Source organism: Monodelphis domestica, chromosome 3, assembly GCF_027887165.1.
Source record: "Monodelphis domestica isolate mMonDom1 chromosome 3, mMonDom1.pri, whole genome shotgun sequence".
Taxonomy (NCBI): Eukaryota; Metazoa; Chordata; class Mammalia; order Didelphimorphia; family Didelphidae; genus Monodelphis; species Monodelphis domestica.
In genome coordinates, this window is record NC_077229.1 from 100,804,420 (window position 1) to 100,830,341 (window position 25,922).

The window sequence follows — 25,922 nt, forward strand, 5'->3', positions numbered from 1 at the left end:
AAGCCAAACATGTTGGGCACCAAAATGTTGTTGGAGTCTTGGGGTGAGCCCCTGGGTTCACAGTTACCTCCTACAAGAATGCAAGACTTCATAACTTAGCTTAGAAATAAAAAGAGAAATTTGTTAATTCGGAATTCATGATGAAGTGGCTGGGAGGATGGAATAGGTGGAATACTGTCTCCTTAGAGGGGATTCTTTCTGATCTTCTTCTATCCTTTTGTTAAGTGACTGGAAAGGGGATGGTGATGGTATGAGGTAAAACAGAAGTGGGGGGGGGAGGGGTTGGTCACCTGACTGGGGCTAGTGTGGTGTTTTGTGTCCCAAAGACACAGGAGGTGACTGGACATAGTTTAGGGGACAAGTAGATGTCCTAGATTGCAACCTGATGGCATCAGAGCATAACCGGAAGATATATATCTGTCGCTATCTCAAAATCTGAGGAAGAATCCAAGGGGAATATTTCTCTCAGGTGTCTTTATCTTGAGTCTCTGATGCTCAGAGCCACCTTTTCCTCAGCATTACAAGAATTCAGGGAAGGAAAGGAATTTTCCTGCTTAAAGCACTTGTGGAGTTTGGGATGTAAAACCTGGGGTCACATACCACAACCAGAATTCTTGGAAGAAATAAAGCAAGTTTTTCTAGGAGCTAAAAATGGTTTGAAAAATCTAATGAGAGGGTAACTAGGTAGCTCAGTGGATAGAGAGCGAGGCCTAGGGGCAAGAGGTCCCAGATTCAAATCTGGCTCAGACACTTCCTAGCAATGTGACCCTGAGCAATTCAGTTAATCCCAACTGTCTAGCCTTTAACACTTTTCTGCCTTGGAACCAATACTTAGTACCAATTCTAAGAAAGAAATTAAGGGGGTTTATTTAATCAAATGAGAGTGGTAGAAGAAATATTGGAAAATAAATCAGAGTTGGGTAAGAAAAATATGAAGAGAATTAATATCTTGGAACAAGAAATTCAAAATCTTATAGAAGAAAATAATCCCAGTGCTAAGTAGAGTGACTGACATATAGAGAATGAAAAATAATTGCTTATTGATATACTAACTCGAAGGGATAAGAAAAAAATCCATTTTTCTCCTAGGTTGGAAGTCAATATAAGGAAGGAGAGAACTATGCTTAGAGGAGTAATTGTTGAGGGTCCAGGACCAAATGAATTCATAATTGTGCCCAAAGAATGGAGTATGTGATTGTGTATATAGTATAACTCCTACACTCAAATATCAACATCACTTACTAACAATCTACAAACTGTTCTTAATAGATGGAGAGAGTTGTTCCTGGATTTTAAGATAAAGTTAAAAGGAAAGGTAGATGTGTTAGGTTTATAATGGGTATCCATTGCCATACAGAGGATAAGATAAGTTCATTGCTTTACAATGTGATTCTTATCTTCTCCAGTGAAGACCTATTGGTTATAGACACCAATAGATGGAAACCAAGATATTGATCCCTCTCAATAGGAAGGTATGAGGAGAAAACAAACGTCCAAAAGATCTAAACCTATGCAATGGTGAATATAGACCAAGGTTTTGCAATTAAATTTTGCCCTTTTTTAAACCTTCCTCCTTTCCCTGAATTACTAATTAAATCTGTAGATAAAATGCAAATCCTATTTTTTTTTAAAAACCCTTACCTTTACCCTTAGAATCAATACTAAGTATTGGTTACAAGGCAGAAGAGCAATAAGGATAGGAAACTGGGATTAAGTGACTTGCCTAGGGTCACACAGCTAGAAAGTGTCTGAAGCCAGATTCAAACCCAGGAGCTCTCATTTCTAAATTTGGCAAAGAATTAAAATTGATGATCATGCTCATCATTTGTGGCATGGCTATACATAATAAATGGCTGAACATGACATTATGGTATATTATCTGGGAATATTCTTGCACAATAAGAAATGAGGAAGAAGATGGTTTCAGAGAAACCTGGGAACATTCATATATAAAGCGATGTAGAGTGAAGTGAGAACTAGAAAAACAATTTATATAACAACAAAATTGCAAAGGCAATTTAGAAGACAAAGAACTTCTGATCAGCACAATGACCAGCCACAATTCTAGAAAGAAAAAGGATGGCCTCAGAAGATGCAAATTGAGACCTTATTTTAAAAACTATGCTCAATGGGGGAATTTGTTTTGCTTGACTATATGTGTTTCAAAGAAGGGTTTTGTTTTTTCCTTCTTCCTTCCTTCCTTTCTTTTTTCTTCCTTCCTTCCTTTCTTTCTTAATGGGGAGAAGTGGTGGGAAAGGAAGGGAGTATTTTCATTGATTGAAAAAATAAAATTCACTTAAAAAAATCTCCATAGTAGTTTAGTGAAGTTCTAGGAAGTAGTGTTTAGGGGAAGTTGAGGATTAACATAACCATCCAGGGTTATGTTATGAGACATCAATGTCTCAGAATTTGCCTGCCTAGTTACATTCTCAGAATCTTTTAGCCTTTGGGAGCCCTAGAAAGGCAGAAATGTTGAAGCAGGGGGCAGCTGGGTAGCTCAGTGGATTGAGAGCCAGGCCTGGAGACGGGAAGTCCTAGGTTCAAATCCGACCTCAGACACATCCCAGCTGTGTGACCCTGGGCAAGTCACTTGACCCCCATTGCCTAGCCCTTACCACTCTTCTGCCTTGGAGCCAATACACGGTATTGACTCCAAGACAGAAGGTAAGGGTTTATTTAAAAAAAAAAAAGAAAGAAATGTTGAAGCAAATTCCCTCAAGGAATCTAAAATGTAAATTAGATTATAGAATTAATGAAAATCTCCTAACCCAGAATAAGTAGCTTTTAACCTGGATTCTAACTATGACTAAGGACCTGTTCAAATCCCTCCTTGCCCTTCTGACCCTTCCAATAAAACACTACCCTTCAGTTCTATCAAACTGCTCCTTCCTCTCAATGCTATGCTCAACCTCAATAATTCAGGATATCTCTTGAGAGCCTGTGGATGAGTACCATAATTTACTGCAGCACCCCAACCCCACAAATAAAAATGAGCTATCTCATTCTTTCTCCCTAGCATCCCATGTCCAAACAAGATAGATGGAAGGAAGTGTTAAAGGCAAATTTCTCTCCCCTACACTACAATGACCTCCTACTTTGATAAAACAAAATTTATACTTCCCTTTTTCCTCCACTTCTTGTCTCCCCCTTTTTGGAGTGACTAGGGTTTTTGTTTGTTTGTTTGAGGGTCAGTTTAGGGTAAGGAATAGGATCTGAAGAGGGATACAAAAAAAAAAAGCTAGATCTAGATCTGGGGCAGGGGGTGAAACTGGGCCATGGGCAGGGTTAAGCTAAAGCCTGGTCTAAATTCAGATTTGGAAATAGGGTTGAAGCTGGATTCAAACTATCTAGTCAGAGCTGTGCATCTGACAGTTCCATAACTAGAAAGCAGTTTCCTCCCCAAACCCACCCCTTCAATGCCATAAAGAATGCTATAAGGCAGTCGCTCCGGAGTTGGGTTCTGTTTCTATCCAGAGACTTTGGAGAGCTCAGAGAGGTCAGAGAAATAAATATGGGAAGAAGGAAAGAGAAAGGGAAGTGGAATGACCTATAGGGTGAGGGGGATGGACTGCAGCCCAGAATTCAGAACAGACAACTAGAAAGGATCCTCCCTCTTCCCTTGTCTCACTTTTTTCTTTCTGTTTCTGGATCTGAAATACCCATCATGATGGCCCCTGCAGGATCAGTCACAAAGAAGAGCTAAGGCAGCAAAGCCATCTTCCTCTGACAAAGAGATCTCCCCACAGAGAAACATCTTCCCTCCACCCCCCACAACCAAGATGTCAAAAGGATTGACAGGCAGAACAAGTGGTCTGGAAACCTGCACCAGATAGCAGAAGTTGCAACCATCCATGGACTCTTGACATAAAATGTGCTCTGGTATTGTTGGACCTCTCTGCATTTGGGAAGGGCATTCATAACCTTGTCCTAAGTTTCTCCTTCCACTGCAGATGCTGCCTTTGGAATCATCACAGGGTAAGTGATGACCCCAGACTTGAAGGGGTCAATTCCCTACAATTCTGCTCATTAGGATATACCCCTGTCTTTGTCATAATCATTGGCTCTATATCCCTATATAGTTATCAAACCCTTGTGTCTGACACCAACACTATCTCTTTCCCCATGTCATAGTCATCTGCTTTCCCATGATTATGTCTATGACACAACCTTTAATATTTAATCCTCCTTCCCCTCACCCTCCTTTCTTCTTCTCTCCACTTTCTTCCTACTCAGTTTCTTTCTTCTCCAGTTTTTAATCCTTTTCCTCTTCCTCCTTCTCCTCCTCCTTCTCCTCCCTTGTGTCCTCTCCTAAGTATGATAGAGAGTCACCCAGGTTCATTTCTCTTCTGTATTTTCTTTGCTTTCCCACTCCTTGCAATGCCTACATTGACTACAGATGTCAGTACTTGTTTTAATCCACATCTCAAAGCCCAAGAAGGAGATCCTGGAGGAAGGGGAATGAAGCTACACAGATGCTTTATTTCTCAACTCTTTATTTTACCCAAAACTACTCTCTGATACTTTTCTAAGCCCTTCCTGCAATATCCGCATCATATTACCTACATTTCTTCAGTCTTTGATCTCTCCTAATCCTTTCTCTCCTCATTCCCTTTTCCCAGTCTCCTCCCCACATTATCATCCTCTCTTCTCCTCTGCCCCTACAATTTCAGGGTTCTGTTCTCTTCTCCATTTCCACCTAAGAAGTTTACTCTTCAAAAGGTGGAGAAGCTCAGGGGAAGTCTTTCCTACATTAGATTCTCACTCAAGGGGAAGAACAGCTCGCTGGAGTGGAATGATGGAAACTTTGCAGGGTATTACCACTCCCTCTCACTATTTGTTATAGAGGAGAGGAAATTCAAGAATAGTCTGAAGACATAACAGAAAATAATTCCAAAGAGAAGGGAAAATGAAGTTTATCTAAAGAAAATAATTCAGTTACCTCATTCACAGCAACTAATTCATCAACTGTTTTAGAGGTACCAGAATGTCATAGAGAGAACTCCTGTCACAGGAGAGATTAGTCTAGATGACCTCTGAGGCCCTTTGATATTCTTGGATTATGTAAGACACTGTAGGGAGGGCAGACTGGTTAGGATGGAGTATCTGTGGTGGAGAGAACATGGTGCAACAGATTAAATGGAAGGCTCGGGGATAGTGGGTAACATGGATTAAATGGAATAGAATGGGTGAGACAGACCAGAGCAATAAAGTTGACTGGATCTACTGGGTAGAGCAGACATGAGGAATTAAACACTTCTCAGGCTGGTGGGAGGACTGACATAGGTGCCACCTTAACTAAGATCATTTAAATGCTGCTGCTTGCCAAGCAAAAGGATCCTTTCTAGCCTCCCTTCAGTCTTGGTTTGAATCTTCTTTTTTAGACTATCAGATCCTCAAGAGAAGAGATTGTTTCCTACTTTCTTTGTTCATTTGTTTTTTTAATCCTCAATGCCTGGCTTTCAGTAGGTTTTTTAAAGAGTTTTATTGGGATAACTAGGTGACACAGTGAATAGAGCACTAGGCCTGGAGTTGGGAGGATCTGAGTTCAAATCTGGCCTCATAGACTTCCTAGCTATGTGACCCTGGGCAAGTCAGTTATCCCTGTTTTGTCTAGCTTTTCCCTTTTTCTCTTAGAGTTGTTATTAAGATAGAAAATAAGGGTTTTAAAAAATAAGTTTTATTGGTCCCTTCTATTTTTTGCATCATCATAGTTCATAATAGGCTTTTAATAAATACTTGCCCATTAATTGCATTGATAGAGCTGGTGGGGCCCCACCTGCTCCTTGAGAACCCCAGATCCCTCCTGCCCTATAAGTCATACCATTTTCTTTCTTCTATCTATTCCCTGCCATTTTGCTCCACTTTCTATTTACCCCATCAGGAAGTGCAGACCAGAATCCAAAGTTCCCAAATGGCTCAGCAGGCTGATGTCAGACTTCAAGCTGGCCCACTCAGACCATGGTTCTGAGAGTGAGGGTTCAGGCTTCTGGAATGGGCTGGGTTCCTGCCTCCCTACTCTCTAGGACTGCTAAATAAATGTTCCAAAAAACAGAGCTCTGAACACACTAGGTTTCTCCTCAGCTGCATTCGCTGACTTCAAATTGAACCATAATATAAATGACAAACTTTTTAACCTGGAACCCAAAGGCATCAACAATCTAATGTCTCTCCTACACCCTGCCCTCACCACCACCAGCATTCCAGCCTCATTTTACATCAGTGACTTAGGTAATAATTTCTTTAAAAAGCAGCTAGTGGGGGCAGCTGGGTGGCTCAGTGAATTGAAAGCCAGTCCTAGAGACGGGAGGTCCTAGGCCTCAGACTGGCCTCAGACACTTCCTAGCTGTGTGACCCTGGGCAAGTCACTTAACCCCCATTGCCTAGCCCTTACCACTTTTCTGCCTTGGAGCCAATACTCAGTATTGACTCCAAGACAAAAGGTAAGGGTTAAAAAAAAAAAAGCAGCTAGCATTTGTGTAGCATTTAAGAAAACCTTTTATGTACACTATCCCATCTGACCCCCAAAAGGATCCCATGAGGTAGGTGTGATTCTTTATGACTATTTTGTAGATAAGCAAACTGAAGCTGAGAAAAGTTAAGTGATTTGTCCAGGATCATCTAATAAGTGTCTCAGGCAAGACTCAAACTCAAGTCTTCCTTTCTGATTGCCACTCTGTCACACACTGCCTCTGTCAATAAGACTGGAAGGCTCTCAAAGGGAGATATCTTGTTTTATATCTACTCTGGGGATGAGCTTAAGGCTTTTCATGTAGTTGGCACTCAATATATATTTGGTGAATTGCATTTGGATGCTCAAAGAACTAAATGAACCTGAGGACAGACCCTTTATCCCTGACCAATACCCTGGGGAAATACATTGCCTAGATTCCGGGGCCATTCACTACCTTAGATTCAGAGAGATATGTCCTGTGGCAACTGTGAAAGAGGCCACTTCCACGAGGATCTTGACCTCTTTGTGCTGTGTTAGGGAGAACTTTGGAGTGGGGAGGAAGGGAACTTAACATGAGTCTAGCGGTATAAGGAACTTCTAGTATGGAAATGATCTCTACCCATAGAGTAAGTTAAACTCTCAGTGAGTTTACTTGGGCACAGAGTGTCTTGCAAATGGTCACACACCTTATGGGGTTCATAGACAGGACTGGAATGTAAGTAATTCTGAATCCAAAGCAGACCCTCTATCTTCTGGTCACTCAGATAACTTTTTGTTGTTTTTGTTGTTCCAACTTGTGATTTCTTAGGTTGAGGGAATTTGCAGTGTAAAAACTGCTTCCACTGATGCAGTCAATCTTTTATATTAGAAGAGGAATTCAATTTCCCCAAGACCATCCCTTAGAGACTTCAGGAAATGCTGATGTACAGGAGAACTGCTCTACTTCCCCCACCCCTGTCTCACTTCCCCTTTAAGAAGGTTCATGGACTTCTTCCATCAGCAAAGTTGTATTTGGGCTTCTGACACCACAAATCACATCCTGACTATTGCATTTCTCAGGTTCAGGGTCCCTTCCCCAGTCCTATTCATTTAGACACCTCCTGTGTGCTCTCTGTTCCTTCCTATACAACAGGCACCTGTATTTCCAAAGTTGCTACTGTCATCTTTTGTATGTGATCTCTTCTCTCTCTCTCTCTCTCTCTCTCTCTCTCTCTCTCTCTCTCTCTCTCTCTCTCTCTCTCTCTCTCTCTCTCTCTCTCTCTTCTCTCTCTCTCTCTCTCTCTCTCTCACACACACACACACACACACACACACACACACACACACACACACACACACACACACATTGAGTTCATGATAGGGTAGAGCAGAAAGGAACTTGGCTCACTCTGAATGGCCTCCCCAAACTCTAAGCCAGATGTTTGTGTAGTGGGGAGCAAGAAGCACTGAGCTCAAGACATTTGGGCTCTGGTCACAGAGGTGCCCTTCCCTGGATGAAAGACCTCCTATAATTTTTCCTATTTGGGCCTCAAATTCTATCTTGGAAAAATGTGTGTGACAGACATGGAGGTAGCCTCAGGGGCTAAGGAGGGATTGGACTGCATGAAGAGATTCAAGTTTTATATCACTCATTCTATGAGTGATCCATAAACCAAAACAGAGGGAAGCAATCAGAGCCTTTGAGTCCCTTCTCTAGGACTTTCCATGACAGTAAACAAAGTATTTAAGCATCCACTATGTGCCAGGGTCTGTGCTAAAAAGTTGAACTGGTGTGGGCAAAAGGAAAGGCAAAGCAAAATAGGAAAAGAAACCCAACTGTCAAATCCTTTCCTATGGTAAGACTCACAATGTCACTTTGAGACTCAGATTCTCACAGAATTAAATCAATCTACAATATCTGCTCTGGGCTGGAGCCCCACCAAGACACATCTGGGATGCTAGGATCATGGGATTTAGAAACTGAGAAAAGGAGGAATTTCAAGGGACTGAATTGACCCAGAAAAATGAAAGAACTTAAGAACATGAAGGAATGAAGGTTCAGGAAGCATATCAGGCATCTGAGTCTCCAGAGGTCCATCCAGCAGCCTCTCTGAGGACCAGAGTCTGTCTGCCCAAGTATGACGTCATGGTTGGATAAATGAGATGAGACTCACTGTGCATTCAGCCCACGTATGCAGGCATCACACACAGTGCTCTGCCATAGTACCATGGTATGTTTATTATATAGGTTTTTGGTACGCACACATAATCAATTCTCTACGTATGTGACATTCTACAGTTTGATCGGATATTATCAAATCACCTAAACAACATGCTTGTGATGTTACTACAACAAAGAATTCTGTGATCATTTACTAGGTTTCTACAACACTCTGTGATAGGTATGATTAATGTGAATAAAGCCATTTGTAGGTTAGTACCCCTTGACCTGCTGAGAGGATCATTGTGCTTTTGTTCAGCTTTCACTATCCATCATAATTGCTTGGGAGATGAACAACAAAACATCTTCATATCTAGGTGTGAGGAATTTAGGCAGACCAATTTTGGGGTTTTCCTCAATTTACAAGTTCCATTTTTCTTGTGTTACTTTGAACTGCCTAGTGATGTACCTTGGCTTCTGTTCCAACAAATTCATTCAAGTGTGGTAATTGTAGGACAGGATTCATTATAGTACTCAACCTTTCAGATGGTGTTTATTGTAGGGCCTTGAAGCATATCTTGTGCTTAAGAAAGAAGGGGTCATGGGCAGTAATCTTTGGACTTTTATTCTGTAATTGCAATCTTTGGGGGGTAATAACTTAGGGGGCTTAAAATAGGGTACATATTTATTGATCCTATAAGTATTTGTTCTCATGTTATTTCTCCTGTATTGGGGAGAGAATAATAATCATAACAAGTCCACCAGTGGGGAAAATTTGGGGAAAGAAGTCACAAAAGGGGATTATCAGGGGGCCATCATTCTGGCCCCCTTCCTTCCTCAGACCTTCTGCTGACCTTCCTTCCTCAGACCATGACCTTGTCAATTGGTCAGGGTATGATGGCTTCCGGCATGAGTCCAAGTTATGGGCATTGAGGATGTGTAGAAAAATCCCTAGACTAGAGGAATGAGAAGTAAGACTCTAAGCTACATGACAAGAATCAGAATTGGACAGGTCAGTGTAATTTCCCCTTGCCAAATCCAATTGGTACTCATGGCCTGGAATCCTGAAGCCCTTGATACTCTCCTAGGGTCCATCTGCTAGCAGATCTGTCCTACAACATATTCCCAGAGCCTGGTTTTTATCTTTGGTTCTGTGTTGCTTGCTCTTCCATACTGTTGGGGTTATCAAATCCAAGCAGGAGGACAGATGGTCTGTGCCTAGGCATGTGCTTTCATAGCATGATTCCAAGAAATGAGAGCTCCCCACCTATAGAGGAAACAGAGCATCAATCCCTCCAGTACTGCCCACCACCCAAGTAAAGGCCATTCATGGAAGGAAGAAATGTTACACACTGAAGGAACTGAGACTCTGCCAGGTTCCCCTAACAAATAGACCCTAACCAAAGTAGAAGTCAGGCCTCTACAAAGACACAGATATTGTAATTTCTTTCATTTCAAAGACGACCAATGACATCTCAGGTGCTGTCTTAACTCAAGCATTAATTAGATTTAAGTGAGGCAGAGATACACAAAGATATCAGTCAACCTTAATCTCTTTTCCAGAGACTTCAAAGTCCAGTGGCAAGAAAAATTTCAGGACAACTGGAGGTGACTCAGGATGACGTAGATGACCCTGGCATCTTTTGATGTCTGGCCAAGCTCTAATTACTCCACCAGAGCCTGCTTTGGTCACCTTCATAGCCAGTGGAATGAATTGTTCTCATTCATCCATTCTTCCAGAGGAAGTCCTCAATGCTCGGGGTAGACACTCACCTAACTCACTGATTGATTTGAGGCTTATCATGGCCATTTTATTTATTGGGGTGTGGCTGTTGTACATGCTACAGCTTCTTGATAAAGATAAAATACTCAAACACACACACTCACACACACACACACATTCTACATACTCTGAAAATAAAAGCCCTGCCCCAGATAGAAGGACCCAGATAAAGAGACATCAGTCACACCCAACGCCTTCTAAAACACAAAGGAACTCCAGTCTTCCTCCCTCTGTCCTAATTCTCAACCTAATTTTTATCCCTCCCCTCACCCAAACTATGGGCAAAGAGAGCCAAAGTTGATTGAGTATTGTGAGGGCAGAGAGGTAGTCCTGCCCAGCACTACTTCCTTCACTCAGATCAAAGGACCCAGGAACAGAGAAAACCCACTTCATTTGAGTCTGTTGCCCCATTCATAGACTATTGTCCTCCACATCACTGTATGAACACTAGGATGGGGTAGTAGGATGATCTTTAAAATTCTTAAAGAGGCAGATAAGTAGCACAGTGGATAAAAGTGCCAGATCTGGAGTTGGGAGGATGTGAGTTCAAATTTGTCTTCAGAAACTTCCTGGCTGTGTGGTCCTAGGCAAGGTCCTAGGAGGCAAGACAATAAACCCAAATTGCCTACACGTGCCACTTTTCTATCCTATAATCAATACTAAGATGGAAAGGAACACTTTTTTTTTTAAATGATAAAGTTTATATAGTGCTTTAAGTTTTGCTGAGAGATTTACGTGTTGTTTCATTTGGTTTTCACAACATTATTATCCTCACTTTGCAGGTGAAGAAACCCATGGAATTTACATGACTTATCAAGGATCACACACCTAATTTAGGTCACAGGTGAAATGCAAAATAAAATGTCTTCTGACTTCTAAGTCCCAATTTCTCAGATAATCCATACGACCTCTGAAAAAATTATCCCAGCAGCCTTGTTCTCAGGTCACTACCCAGAGAAAGAGAGAACTCACCATAGGCTAAATTTCATTATCCTCTTCCTCTCTTGAGGCAAACACAGATTGAATCAATGGTTCTTACCTCCCCTCGGGTCCCATGCAATTTTTTTTTCTATTCCTCAACTTCTTATACCTGGCCTCGCTCATAGATGACTTCCCCCTCTCCACTCCCTCCCTTAGCTCCCTTGAGCCCTGGCTAAAGATCTCCAGGACCATATAGATATTAAAAGCAAATTTTGAATGGCCCAGAGATGCATATAAGAATCATCCCTGTAGCACCTCAGTGTATTCCCTTATTCATGCAGTATATTCTCCAAACAATGCTACTCTTCATTTAAATTACATCGTGTATCTGCATCCACTCACAAGGCCCCAGAAGTATATGTACTTTTTTCAAGTCAGATAGAATCTATTCAGAGCAAAGCTATTCAATGAAATTGCATAACATGAAAATCAAGAAGTTCTCATTAAGATGCTATTCACATCCAGAGAAAGAACTGTGGGAGTAGAAACAGAGAAGAAAAACAACTGCTTGATGACATGGGTTGATGGGGATATGACTGGGGATGTAGACTCTAAATGATCACCCTGGTGCAAATATCAATAATATGGAAATAGGACTTGATCAATGACACATGTAAAACCCAGTGGAATTGAGGGTTGGCTATGGGAGTAGGGTGAGAAGAGAGGAGGGAAAGAACATGAACCATGGAAATTTTTTCTTAATTAATCAATTAAATAAAATTTAAAAAATAATAATTTCTCTATAAAGCTTTACATACTCTCCAACAAATAAGCATATCAGCAGTGAAAAGGCTAGACAAACACAAGAAACAGGAATGGAAAGAGACATATAGGGAACATACCTGTCTTGGATCAATCATAAAGGATCTCTCACTAAAAGAGAATAAGTGGCCATACACATTTCTTGTGCTAAAGGCCCACCGAAGTCTTCTGCTGATGTCATCATACTGTTCTTCCTGAGCTTACTCCCCAGCTTTCTTGCAAGACATGTAGTCTCACTCTTCTAGGCATGGAGTTTCTGCTGGGTATTTCTACCAGCTGATCTCATGGTCATTACTGGTTGCTAAAAGGCAAAGCTCCATTGATCCCAAGACTATGGAAACTCTTTTGGCCCAGCTTCTGATTTCATTTAATGTTTCTTAGCTGAGGTGCTCCTTCTTCCTTGTAGGAAAAGGGAATTCCATTGTTGATCCTTTCATTTAAAACTCAAAGCCCTTTGCTGCCATAGCTCATTTGGAAGAAGGCAAAAACTCCTAACAAATCCCTTCACTGGTCTAAGGGAAAAGCCATTGATGAACCCACTCTGCTTCCCTCTCTCACCCCAGGAAAAGGATTTAACTATCTCAGAGCCAGATGTTTGTGTATAACTAGAATATAACTAGAGAAAACTAAGTAACCTAGTGGCGAGATAACTTAGCCTGGAGTTAATCTAAGTTAAAGTCTGGATTCAAATACTCATTAGCTGGGTGACCTTCAGTAAGTCACTTACCTTGGTTTGCCTCAGTTTCCTCAACTGTGAAATGGGACTAATAATAGGACCACTCTCCTAGAGTTTTTTTGAAATTTATACACACACACAGACACACACACACACACACACACACAGAGAGAGAGAGAGAGAGAGAGAGAGAGAGATACATACAATGCTTCTTTCCTAAGTAGAGGGGAAAATAGAATTCAAGATCAATAAACAAATTAAATTAAAACTATAGTCTCTCTGCCCCACCTATTGCTCAAGACAGTGATCCTACACCATGGATTCCAGGAAAGAAGTAAATAAACATGTATTAAGTACTTACTATGTCCCAAGCCCAAATATAATCTCATTTGATCTTCACAACAACCCTAGGATATAGGTACTATTATTATCCTCATTTTACAGTTGAGAAAACTGAGGCAAACAGAGGTTGTAACTTGCCCAGGGTAACAGTAGTGTCTGTGGTTAGATTTAATTAAATCAGCATTCTAGCTACTGGGCCACCTAGTTGCCCTCAATACCCTGAATCACTTGGCTGGGATATTATAAGCAAGGGCCTAGAAAAGAGGTAATGATTTATGTAGGAAATAAATGCTGACATGATACCCAAATACCTATATGCTTAGAAAGAGTAGACTGGGACCAACAAAGCAAAAGCATTTTGAACAGAAGAGAGCTGATTATCATAGAGAGCTTTAAGATTTGCAAAAGCATTTCCCATATATTATCTCAAATGATCCTGACAGCAACCCTGCTAATCAAGGCCCACAGATATTATCATGCCTACAAGGTGAAGATTGTGAAGCTGAATGGTCACATTATTTGTGATAGTGAAAGTCAGGGGTTTATAGTTCAGGCTTTCTTGTTAAATCTAAATATTGTTAAATCATCAATAGGTATAAGAGCTGGATCTTGTGATCTCATTGGTATAGGGTTGGTATAGGGAACTTTTAAATGAGGAAATTCCCATTACTTATTCAGGCCACCACTTTTGCTGAAATCTAGATCCTTAGTCAAGGTTGGTCTTGAATATGGTCTTCCTGTATTTAGGACCAACTGCTTAGATCTATAATCACAAAAAGGCAATAGCACTTTACCAAGCAACAGTATAGAAATCGCATTGAAATAATTGTCAACCAGGGTTCCAAGGAAAAGACAATGCAACCCACCAAATCAATCAACATGAAGTAATTAAGCACCAGCTATGTGCCTGGCACTGTCCTAGATACTAGGGATACAGAAAAAAGGAGGGAATCAATCCATACGCACAATGAGACTATACTCACAATCTGTCCCTTACAATGAGATGGGCTACAGACATATCTACAAATATGCACAGCATAAACACAAGGTAGCCAATGTACACACACAATTACAATGTACACAATTAGGGAGAGAAGGCACTAGCATTTGGGAGGATCAGGAAATGCTTCAGGTAGAAGATGGTAGAAGAAACAGGTGTGCACTGCTATAATAGATGATGAGCTGCCCCTCACTTTATATAAAATCTTGGAAATCATTGGGGTGGGGGGATGATAGAAGAGGTTCATATTGGAATATATGTTGGACTAGGTGATCTCTGTCCTGTCCACCATTTATTTACAATGAGATTTTGTTTCTGCGAATTATACAGGCTCCTGAAAGTATAACTAATGCCACAGTGACTCCCTTCCCCTTTTTCCTATACTAGTAACTGATATCTCCTCAAGTTTCTCTCTATCTTTTTCTTCTAGGTGTGATGGATTTAAGCAGGCTCTTGTGCCATTTATTCAGTTTTCTTATCTCCATTCTTCTCCTTGAGATACCCACATTGGCCTCAGGTAGGAATGTTTGTTTCTCCATGTCTCATAGTGGGGTTCAATGGATTGAGGTGTAAGTTAAAGAGATTCCATTCCCAGCTGTATCATTTTCCTCTAAGTCTTTTCCTCATGGATTAACCCCTCAAATCCTCATCCCTCATATCACTTCCTGGAATTTTCACTAGTTTCCCTTTCTCTCCCTTCTGGGGACTTCTCGATATCTTTAGCATTTTTACCTCTCTTCCCTTCTATCCTTCCATTAGATCTCTTTCATTCTCTCTCCATCCTCTCCTCCCTCATTTTTCCCATTTTCCATCACACTTGAGATCACCACCTTTCTTCCCTTTCTAGCCCTCTTGCTTCTGCTATGTTCTTCTCTGAGCACTGGTATATTCTTTCAAACTGATTGAACAGGGAAGTTCTCAGTGATTGGACCTACAGAACCCATCCAGGTCTCAGTGGGGGAAGTTGCAGAGTTGCCATGTCACCTCTCTCCAACACAAAGCGCAGAGCACATGGAGGTGGTCTGGTTCCAATCCACTCGCCTGGTACATCTTTATCGAGATGGGGAAGATCACCTTAGAGACCAGGACCAGGATTACAAAGAGAGGACAGAACTAGTGAAAGACTCTCTTGCTAGTGGAAATGTCACTCTGAAGATACGGGATGCAAGACTCTTAGATGAAGGAAATTACAAGTGTCATTTTGAAGATGATTTTCATCTAGAGGAAGCTGATGTGATGCTAAGAGTCTCAGGTGAGGATCTGAAGCCTGAACTGGGATGATGGGGTATAACATGCTTTCTTCCCAACTGGTGATTACTGTCCTGCCAAAGAGATAATACATTTGAGAATTATTTTGCTATGGCATGGATGATGTAACAAAATCAAATCTGTAAGCTAATGAAATTTTATTAAGCCTTTGCTATGTGTCGAGCCCTAGACTAAACACTGAGATTACAAAAAGGAGCAAAAAAGAAAAAGTCTGTCCTCAAGGAGCTTAAACTCTAATGAAGGAAGACAACATATAAAGGAAAGTGAATGTGGAAGACAGGGAGTAAAGGCACCTACATGAAGCCATGGTAGAAATAGAAGTCATTGTTAAGGGCCTGGGACCACAGAAGTTGGGAAGATAAATTTCATATAGATTCCAGAGGGTAGGTTCCTTGGAAAAAAGAATATAAATCAAGAAAGTGAAAAGAATTAGAAGATGAGCAAATGGAGGAGAAAAGGAAGGGTTGTAGAAAGCTAAACATCATTATCCAACTGACTTCTTACTCCTTCTCTTTCCCCAAGTCATAGAAGACCAGTATATACAGTGTATTTCATAGCTAGCAGCACATAAGGGTCATAAAAACCAAGTACTTCCCATACTAATCTGAATAGGGAATATGATGAGCTTTAAAGTACTTTTAAAATATGGACTGAGCATGGAAATGCTGATGCTGGGGTATTGGTAGCATAGGATAATCCCAAAACAAAGACTGAGAAAATATAAGGGCAAATGAATGAAATTAAGACAGTTTGTAGGCTGAGAATACTTTTTCATATAAGTATGTAACATATATAGCATATGTTATTTCATAGTTAATCATTAGAAGAGGGGTATTGATTGCACTAAAATTATTTTCTGGAATCAATTTATTATTAATTTTTTGCTAACTAAAATATTTTCAAAGAAAACAGTTTGGGAAATAGCCATAAGTATAAGATCTCCAAATTTAATCAAAGACTTTGATAACTTTTCTCATGATCTCCCCAAGAACAAGCCAAAGAAATTAGGACTGAACAATAGATAGGTCAGCTCCTTTTTGAGATGGATTCAGGGTACCTTGGCCTTTGGCCTTAAAGATTTCACCTTTCACTGGTTTGTTCACTTTCTTTGATACCTAAATCACAATTCCTAAATGGTCCCCAATCCTCCTTGACATTCTGGATTTGCAGGTCAATCTCAATGTATCCCTTCTTTGATCATTGCTGCCAAAACTCCTAAGTGTCTTCTATACTATTCTTCTTTCCTTCCTATTTATTCTCTGGTCACCCTTCAGATTACAGAATGAATCTTCTAGTATTTACTAAGAAGAGGAAGGTAAATGTTCATAAGAAGCCCATTGAAAAGAAATTGATGCAATCCCCAATGGCATGTTCCTTGACTTCCTAGATATTCTAGTTAGATTTACCCAGTTCTAGCTATGCAAACCTGTTCTTCCTTCCTGCCTCATTAGCTCTAAATATTTCTCCTTAAACAAACCTGACCTCATCAGCAGTTTCTCTAAGTCAAGAAAAGCATGTGCCTTCTGAAAGAAACATAGTGACAAATGTGGGATAGTGAAAACTGTAGGATCTCTCATAAAACTGCAAGATCCCTCATCTCTAGTTCTGAGTCAGAGGAGATTGAGGACATGAGATTGCCCTCACTAACATGTTTGGAGGGGGGCTTGTATTTTAGGTGAAGAAGCTAAGCCAGTGTTGGTTTCCTGGATGATCGTTTTTATTGTATACATCACTGCCTTCTGGGTGCTCACTTTAAGCTTTTTTGTGTGGATCATCCTGCGATACCAAGGTAATTATGAAGAAAAACTGGGGCAAAGACATCCAATCTGACCCAACAGATTGTTCTGGGAAGAGGGCACAAGACTTTTAGAACCTAGAGAGTCCTGTTGACCTTTGCTAGGTTCTGGTTACTTACCCCGGTATACCTGGGGCCGAAATCCTAAAAAGGATAATTCTTCTCAAAATACCACCCTTGTGCCCCTGTATAAACTTTTCCTGTATAAACATATCTCGTCAGTTAGAGACCTCTAAGAGAAGGGAGCATGCTTATCCATCCCAGGGTCTTTTTACCAACTATTTACTCCACAAAACCATTGCCTACTCTGGGCAAAACTTTGGCTAGGCTCTGATAGAAATATTAAAAACTTCTTCCTTCCCTTTCCCACCCTCTGGAAAGAGGCAGAAGTCTGAAAATAAATTATCTTTGGCTCTTCAGTCCAATTCAATTGATTTCAATTCACTAAGCACTTATTAGAAACCTATTTTATAGAGTTCTACTCTGAGCTGAGGAAGAAACCAAGGTTAGACATGACACAATCCCTGTCCTCATGGAACTCACAGTCCAATAGGCATATAAGGCATGTAAATAGGTAACTATAAAATAAATGAGTGCTGCCATTGTGGCACCCACTCTCATATTCAGGGCCCCTGAGAAAATTCTACCTAGCTAAACTTTTCTGGGTTAACCCTCATTCAAAACAATAATAGTTAATAAGCCTCTACCAATGTGCTTTTTGTCCAGTCAATTAGAAGACATAATTCAAGATTTCCCATAGAGCATTCCCCCATAAACAAAGGATATATCTTCCCACAAATACATACATCATCAGTGAAGGGAACAAGCACACACAGGAGGGGCCCATACATGGTGAATATTTACGCAGATGAGAAGATTCCCACTTCAACACTACAGGTCCTCTATTGTCTCATTGCACTGCTCTCCTCAGTGGGAGAGTTGCTGCACTGGGCTAACTGGATCTGCTGCTCACTCCAACATCATGGCAAGGTCTCTGGTCTCTGCTCTTCTGGACTCTGCTGTTCTAGCCATGGAGTCTCCACTGGCCTGCTGTCTCCGTGTCTCTTTCTTCTGACCATTACTGCCTGCCTGTTCCTCTATTCTGGGTTTCTAAGGACCAGCCAAGACCTAAAACTTCAGGCTGCTAAGGCCAGAGTGGCTAGAACCTCTTCCTGAGGAGAACTTTTAGCTCTTTAGTCAGAGTCACTATGTCCAAATCACTTGAAAACTAGATAGACTTCCCAGCTATAATCAGGTCTTTCCTTTTCCAACACGATGTCTGTACAGAGATCAAAGCCTTCTGTCAGAAAGAGCTGTCTAACTGAAGGTTCTGAAAGACTCATACATTCCCAAGATCATCTGTGGTTTAACTGCAAAGGAATTTGAACCAGCACAGTAGGTAACCCAAGAAGGCCAAGTCAGTATTCCATCTTGCCTACCACCTGCCTATATTATTCAACATTTGACAGCAGCAATATCTGAGTGCTTTGGTGCTTACAATACCAAAAAAAAATTTTATTTAAGCACCCTCAGTGTCAGGGACTTTGCTAAGAGTTGGGGATATGAGAAAAAGAAAGACAATCCCTGTCCTCAAAGAGCTTGCAATCTAATGGAAGAAGACAATCCACAAAAGGAAGATGGAAGGCACTGGAGGATACCCAGCTAGTATTCTTCTAGGTTAATCGTTGTTCAATCATGTCAGACCCCTAGTCACCCCATTTAGGGTTTTCTTATCAGAGATACCAAAGTGGTCTGCCATTTCCTTCTCCAGCTCATTTTATAGATGAGGAAACTAAGACAAACAGGGTTAAGTGACTTGCCCAGGGTCACTCAGCTAATGAGTGTCTGAAACCAAATTTGAACAAAGCATGATGAGTCTTTCTGGCTCTATCCACTGTACCACCTAGCTTCCTTTGGGGTATGCAGAGTGTCCAGGGAAGACTAGTACCTCTGATGTGAGGGCTTGCCTAGCCCTTTTCAGGGCTGCTTTCCTCTTTCAGTATCTACCTGCTATCCAGCTCTCACCTGTAATGGACCCCAATTAGTACAAATAATGCATTCTTTGATGTGGTCCTATGTATTCAAATTTGTTGGGGATTTTTGTTATTGTTCTGTGAAATATGGTCATTAGTTACAGCCCAGTGGAAATGGGCAGTATAGATCTGAATCATGCTGCCACTTCAGAGGATTCATTATTTCTACTAATCTGGAATAAGCTATATACCACTCTTGCTTTTATTCTTGTGGTGCCTATTCCAAAAGCAGAAGGGAACAATTGTGGCCTGGTACAAACCCCACTGATTTCAAGATGACAATCAGAAAAAACAAGGGAGAAATGCCAACGAGTTGGGAAGAGTGTCCTGACCTAAATTTGATGGCAACTGAGAATTCACAACACCACCGCTGGTCTAGTCCACCTCTGCCTCTCCCTCTGCTCTCTGGTCCATATTTATTTGACTAATGCCTGTCCCATCTCCATCCCAGGGTCTCTCCCTCAGTCACTGCAGCATTCTAAGATCTCTCCCAGCCATCTTAACCATTCAGAAACTCTGTGGTGGTGGCAGCAACCCCTTCTGTTCCTATCCACTTGGAAAAACTAGATTGCAATGGTAAGCCAGTCTTAGACAATCTCAGATCTTCCCTTATACTCTACTGCTGGAGCTCTAGAGCCTTCTCTTCTTGGAATCCTCTTATCCCTTCTTATTTATTTAGTAAATAGGTTGTATTGCACACAGGCACATAAGGTGAATCTTTAGGGATCAGAGACTTAGTGGAGATTTCCCTACATGTCAGGAAGCTATGAAGCTTATTTATATTTCAGTATCAGCTTTTTTTTTTCATCCAGGAATGACCTAGTATTTCATGAAGGTTGTGGGAAGGGTCATGGTTTTGTCCCTGACCCTGGGGGGATTCTTTCAGAACACCTTACCCAGACCGGTCCCTGGCTGTGGGAAATAAATGGCATCCTGGTTGTGACTTGGTCATATGAAATTGGAATTGCCATGTATTTTCTGTGGATCCTACTACGATGCCAAGGTAAGAAAGGTTGGGCTCAGAGATGGGTTTAAATTATAGAATGGAACTAAATGTCAGTCCTCTCCCTACTAACCCAAGTTTCCCTGCAGCCCTAGCTTCTGAGTACTTCTCCAAGCCTCCATTGTGGGCCCACCATTTGTCTGAAGTCTTCCCTAGAGAAGGGATCAAGGGTGCTGAGCAAGGATAGATTCTTAGAGAGCACAGGGTATCAGGCAGTGCCAGAGCTCTAGAGGGAGGCTGGCAGGGGGCCTAGGGAACCTCAGGTTACTGGTGGGAGGGAGGCAGAAACCTATAGCCCCAGCCCATATGGATTTAGAGTTGATGGACAGGGAAAGTCAAGGGCTACTATATGATCTACCTGTAGCTGATGGGTTCCAGCTGCTGTGCAGGGTTTTCTCACACAGAAGAATCTGACAAGCTGGACTGGATGGACTGGGTGGCCTTTCTGATTTCACTTTTTCTGCCATGGAGAATGACTGTGACTCTTCTTACCCTGTTCAAAGGACTGTGCTGCTGTAAAATCAAAGGTAATCCCAAATATTCATAGCAACACATACATGTCCAAGCAGGAACTATGGAAGGACTAGAGCCCTAGAGTTCACTTTTAGTGCAGGGAAGAATGGGCTGAGGAGGGGAAGGAAGAGAGCTAATTAGAACTGGGTTGAGCAATATTTATACTTGGGGCAAGTAGTGAGGTTGTCTTCTGTCCTTGGGGGTTGGGGAAAGAGGAAATTAAAGCACTTCTGAGGGCAAGATACAAAGTAGAAACAAAATCCAATTCTAGGTTTCCACCCAGCTAAATCTGCGAAAAAAGATGAGTTCTATAGTAGAATGGGGAAAGTGAGTCCCCCAGGAGTATGCTGCCAATGCAGATAACTTTTCTACATGGGAACAAAGGAACATTTGCTCTAATTATATCCATGTGAGAGAAGCACACCCAAGTTTGTAGCAGGGTCTCATCCAAAGAATGGGAGACTCAAACTCCATTCAATACAGAAGAAAAGAATTTTATTTGAAAAAGAGGTGGTTTTTGGTTGTATAATAGCTGGTGGAATAGTCTGAAGGCTCATCAGGTAGTCTTGGGGCTGGTGGATAAACCCAGGGATTAGCAGTATAGCCTCTTTGGAACTGAAAGTATGGAGTAGCAGCTCTGCCTAGAGTGGCAGTTTCCATTGTAGAGTGGCTGTTTCTACCATGGAGTGGCAGCTTCCACACCCTATGGATCAAGATTGGCATATTTATTGGTATCTGTTAGCTTAGCATCTCCCTTTTCAAACTCAGGGGGAGGTGTGTTTGGGGGTTTGTTGCTATAGGGAACAAGGCATATATGCAGGTTCCACGTTCCTCCATTGTCCAGCTTGTGATCATTTCTCTATATGGGAGAGATCTTGCTGCCTTTCTAGAGTGGGAACATGGGGGTAGGGAGGAATGTAGTACATTGGAGGACCACTACATTAATTATTTCTAAGAACACAAAGCTGATGCCTAGTAAAGCATGTTACAGATCTAGTACACAGAGTGGGTAATTGAACAATGTACAATTTATTCACTCCTGAGCTCAGCCACCATCCTTGCCTCAAAAAATTTTATCCCCCCAGGTTGCTGTGAACTATCTGAGAGAAACCCCAGGACCAGCCCAAATAACCTGTGATCCAATAACTGACTGTGGGACCACATGAACAGCCTTAGAAGATGGTCTCTGACCCTGAAGAGACTGAAAAGTCCCTTCCCATGTGCTCCCTTGATAACATGGCAGGCAGTCAACAAAACAATTTTGAGGTACTCCCTACACCCACCAGACCGACTAACATGACAGAAAAGGAAAATGAAAAATGCAGGAGGGGATGTGGAAAAATAGGGACATTAAGGCACTGTTGAACTGGTCCAATCATTCTGTAGAACAATTTGGAACTATACCCAAGAAATATAAAACTTGGAATATCCTTTGACTTTGAATATACCAGAAATACAACTACCAGGTCAGTGTCCCAAAGTGATCAAAGAAAAAGGAAAAGAATCTATATGTACAAAAGCTCTTTTAGTGGTGGCAAATTCGAAAATTGTGGAGATACCCATAAACCAGGGGAATGGCTGAACAAATTGTGGTACATGATTGTGATGGAATATAATTTTGACATAAGAAATGATACACAGGCTGCTTTCAGAAAAACTTGGAAAGACTTATATGAACTGATAAAAAGTGAAATAAGCAGAACTAGGAGAATATTGTACACAGTAACATCAATATTGTAATGATCCACTTAGTCTGATCAAAACAGTGATCCAAGGACTCAGTGTGAAAAGTGCTCTCCTACATCCAGAGAGAGAACTTATGAACTGTGTGCATATTAAAGCATATTTTTTCTTTTACTTTTTTTTGCTTTTCTTTTTCAATAAGGTTAATATAGGAATGTTTTGCATGACTGTATAATTGAAATCATTTCTTGCTTTCTCAATGGCTGGAGGAAAAGCTAGAAGGAGGGAGAAAATTTGAAACTCAAATTTTTTTTCAAACGAATGTTTAAAGATATATATATATATATATATATATATATATATATATATATATATATATATGACCTAATGTGGGGAAAGGGGGAAAGGCACTTACTTAGTAGCATCTCACAATGATTTCCCCAACTACATAGATTAGGGGTCAGGCTTTTCTGGAACCCTAAGCTTGTCATATATAAGATAGACAAGGAGGTTCACCCCTCAATTGATAACCTTTTCTCTTCTCATACAAAGGGTCTCAAAAACAATAGGGAATGAGCTGTGATATTTGCATAGAATTTGATAGTCCCTAGAATTTTCCAATAATTTCTGTCTCCTTGAGGAAGAAGTGAGGATCACAGATTTAGAGGCTTTAGAGACTTTAGAGGCTTTCTAGTCCAATGTATTTATTTTCCAAGTAAAGAAAATTACTCTTAGAAAGGTTAAGTAACTTGTGTAAGATCATACAGGTGATAAATTGACAAAGGCAAGAATTGAATCCAAGTCTTCTGACTCCTAAGGCAGTATTCTTACCACCTTACAACATTGGCTCTCTGCCCAGGTGTAGAATAACTATAGAAGCCTGATGTCTTGACTATATCACATACTCAATAGATGACCTCTTTTTTTTTTAGAGGAAAAGAGTGTTTTTATTTTTAATTAATTTCAGTCATAGGCACTTCTTTCTCCCTTCCCTACATGCAGACATCTCCAAATACAATGAATGACCTCTTAGGTTTAATCTAGATTCTGTTCAAAGCTATTTCACTTTTAAATCTAAGTAAATGTCTAACCCCCTGAGATCATCTGACACCAAGAAACTTGAATTCAAGTTGTAGTTCTGATACCTGTGTGACCTTGGGTAAGTCAATAACCATTTCTTGGTCTCAGTTGTCCCCATCTGTTAAATGAGTGGCTTACCTCAGATCATCTCTAAAATCCTTTTTGGTTCTTAAATCCTATGACCTATGGCCCTATTGACCACCCTCTCAGGCCACTATGAGGCACTGTTTCCTCCTGTGAACTAAAGCAATGCCACTGTTACTGTGAAAAGACTAGTCTATAATCTAATGAAGAGACATAAGAAAATGAGTCACCTTTTATATGGAAGATGTAGGCATGAATGACTATCCAATTCAAATAGTGGGTTACCCAGACATTTGGAGCATTCACACAATAAGATTAAAATACAAAGTTCCTAAGTGTCCATTTGGTTGACCAGAATTGAACCCTCTGGAGAATGAAGAAAAGAGCTAGAAATTTCCCTTTCATCCCTCCCTGCTCTCACCAATGATAGCAGAGAGGAAAGAAGATGCAAATCAACCTGCTGCCTTCCTATATTGGAAATGAAAATGATGAGAACAGTATTGGAGGAAGGACTATGGATGGCAAGAAACAAATGAAATCATATCCACTCAGCAGCCTCTTATGGAACCCACAGAGGAAAATGCATCTAGTGAGGTCTCTGATGAACTCTTGCACTTAAAATGGCAATGTTCATCCCAGACCTAAGAACCAGGGGCCTCACAGCCTTCTCTCCAGATTCCAAATCTGCTCTTTATATACATTTTGGACTGAAAGACCCCTCAGAATTTTGGGAGGAAGTTGAGGGTGTCAGGAGCATGTGTAATGTTCTTTTTTTTAAATATAATTTTATTTTTAAAATATTTTCCATGATTACATGATTCATGTTCTCTCCCTCCCCTCTTCCCTCCCTCCTCCCAAAGCTGACAAGTAATTCCACTGAGTCATATATGTAATATACATATATATACATATATATGTATATATATATATATATATATATTCTTTATGGTATTTATTCCCTTGGTCCCTCTGAGAGATTCTTGTATCACCCACTTCTCTGTGATCTGCCCTTCCTAAAGACATGGCTGTCATTTACCTTGAAGTAGCAGCTGGTCTCCAGCCATCAGTCTACTGGATAAAACCATTGGCTCTTCCCAGTGGAAAACAGTTGGGCAGGAGAGAGGTATAAAATAGTAAAAAAGATGGATAGAACCTGCCAAGAGAAACAGGAATAGATCAAATGACAAAATTCATATGAAGTGCTTTACAAGTAAACTATGTAAATGTGAACTGCTATTACTGTTACAGATTTAGAACAACTTTCTGTCTTTTAAAACATTTTTCCAAGCATAGCCTATTTCTCTTAATTACTGAGAAAAGTTATAAATGGATTTTAAAGCCTGCGAGTTAATATAAGGGAATATTTTACATTATTACACATGTAGAATTTATATCAGATTGCTTACCATCTCAGGGAGAGAGGTAAGATCAAAAGAAGGGAGAGAATTTGGAACTCAAAATTTGAAAAAAAAAGAATGTTAAAACATTGTTTTTACATGTAATAAGAGGAAAAATAAAATATTTCTAAAATAAATTCTATGAGTTTTTTAATTATGAAATTAGCATTTATCAGTAAACATAAACATTTCAACAAACTGTAAAGAGAATTGTATATAAAATCATGAGTTCAAATTCTATTCAAAAATTTTCTGTATATATTAAATTTAGTAGGGTAGTGGTAAGAGTGCCTCTTTGCATCACTTTCTGGATTTCTTTTTGTTTTATTCACTATATTTTGTTAATGTTTTGGTGCTCTTTCATTTTCTTTAAATAAATGTTTTATATCTCTGTCACCACCCTCATTCTCTCCTCTGCCCTTCCTAGTAGCATAAAGGGAATTGATGAAGCAAATCAACACATTGGTCAGCAGTATTGATTCTAGGACAGAAGGTAAAGATTATATATATATATATATATATATATATATATACATATATATGTATATATATATGATATATGTGTGTGTGTACACACACACACATACACACACAAAGCAGTAAGTCAACAAGAAAGAGTTAAAAAAAAACAAACTTGTGTCCTCATCAAGGGGAGCAAAGTGGTAACAGAGTGCTTCTATTATTCTTGCCCAGAAAAAGCTTGCCAAGCCTCTATATAACAAATACAGTATATTGCACATACTTTAAAGCTGAGTCTTCATTGGACAGTCTTGTTATTATATTTTATTGTCAGATCTATATCAAAATTATATCGTACAACTATTTTTCCCAGTTAGTTCATCCTCTTCTAATTCTAACTGCACTGATTTTGCTTATCAATCAATAAACATTTTAAAGTATCTACTATGTACTATGTACTATGCCAAGTGC

The 25,922-nt window shown here is 40.3% G+C and overlaps 1 protein-coding gene and 1 long non-coding RNA gene across 4 annotated transcripts in view; one reads left to right on the forward strand and one right to left on the reverse strand.

Moving 5' to 3' along the window:
* Window positions 1-25,922, reverse strand: part of LOC130458305 (uncharacterized) — a 75,155-nt gene that overhangs the window by 25,676 nt on the left and 23,557 nt on the right. The window contains exon 3 of the long non-coding RNA XR_008917447.1: window positions 24,632-24,748. This is a non-coding gene — a long non-coding RNA (uncharacterized LOC130458305). The remainder of the gene's footprint in view (window positions 1-24,631; window positions 24,749-25,922) is intronic.
* LOC103095529 (myelin-oligodendrocyte glycoprotein-like) lies at window positions 360-22,605 on the forward strand. 3 transcript variants are annotated; one of them, XM_007488641.3, is made up of 8 exons: window positions 367-3,975; window positions 11,157-11,218; window positions 14,566-14,652; window positions 15,046-15,387; window positions 17,080-17,193; window positions 20,119-20,235; window positions 20,625-20,762; window positions 21,834-22,605. In XM_007488641.3, exons 3-8 carry the CDS (start codon window positions 14,571-14,573, stop codon window positions 21,884-21,886), a joined length of 846 nt encoding a protein of 281 aa, XP_007488703.1. In that variant the 5' UTR covers window positions 367-3,975; window positions 11,157-11,218; window positions 14,566-14,570; the 3' UTR covers window positions 21,887-22,605. The 3 variants fall into 3 exon arrangements, 2 of the variants coding, with proteins under 2 accessions (XP_007488703.1, XP_007488702.1); XR_008917446.1 differs by lacking the exon at window positions 11,157-11,218 and having other exon boundaries at window positions 360-3,975; window positions 20,600-20,762; XM_007488640.3 differs by lacking the exon at window positions 11,157-11,218.

Excerpts from the sequence above, each read along its gene's own strand:
- LOC103095529 (XM_007488640.3), top strand. The coding sequence starts at position 3,951 with ATGCTGCCTTTGGAATCATCACAGG. Across the intron at positions 15,388-17,079 it reads TGTGATGCTAAGAGTCTCAG|GTGAAGAAGCTAAGCCAGTG; the intron begins GTGAGGATCTGA and ends CTTGTATTTTAG. Across the intron at positions 20,763-21,833 it reads GTGCTGCTGTAAAATCAAAG|GTTGCTGTGAACTATCTGAG; the intron begins GTAATCCCAAAT and ends TTATCCCCCCAG.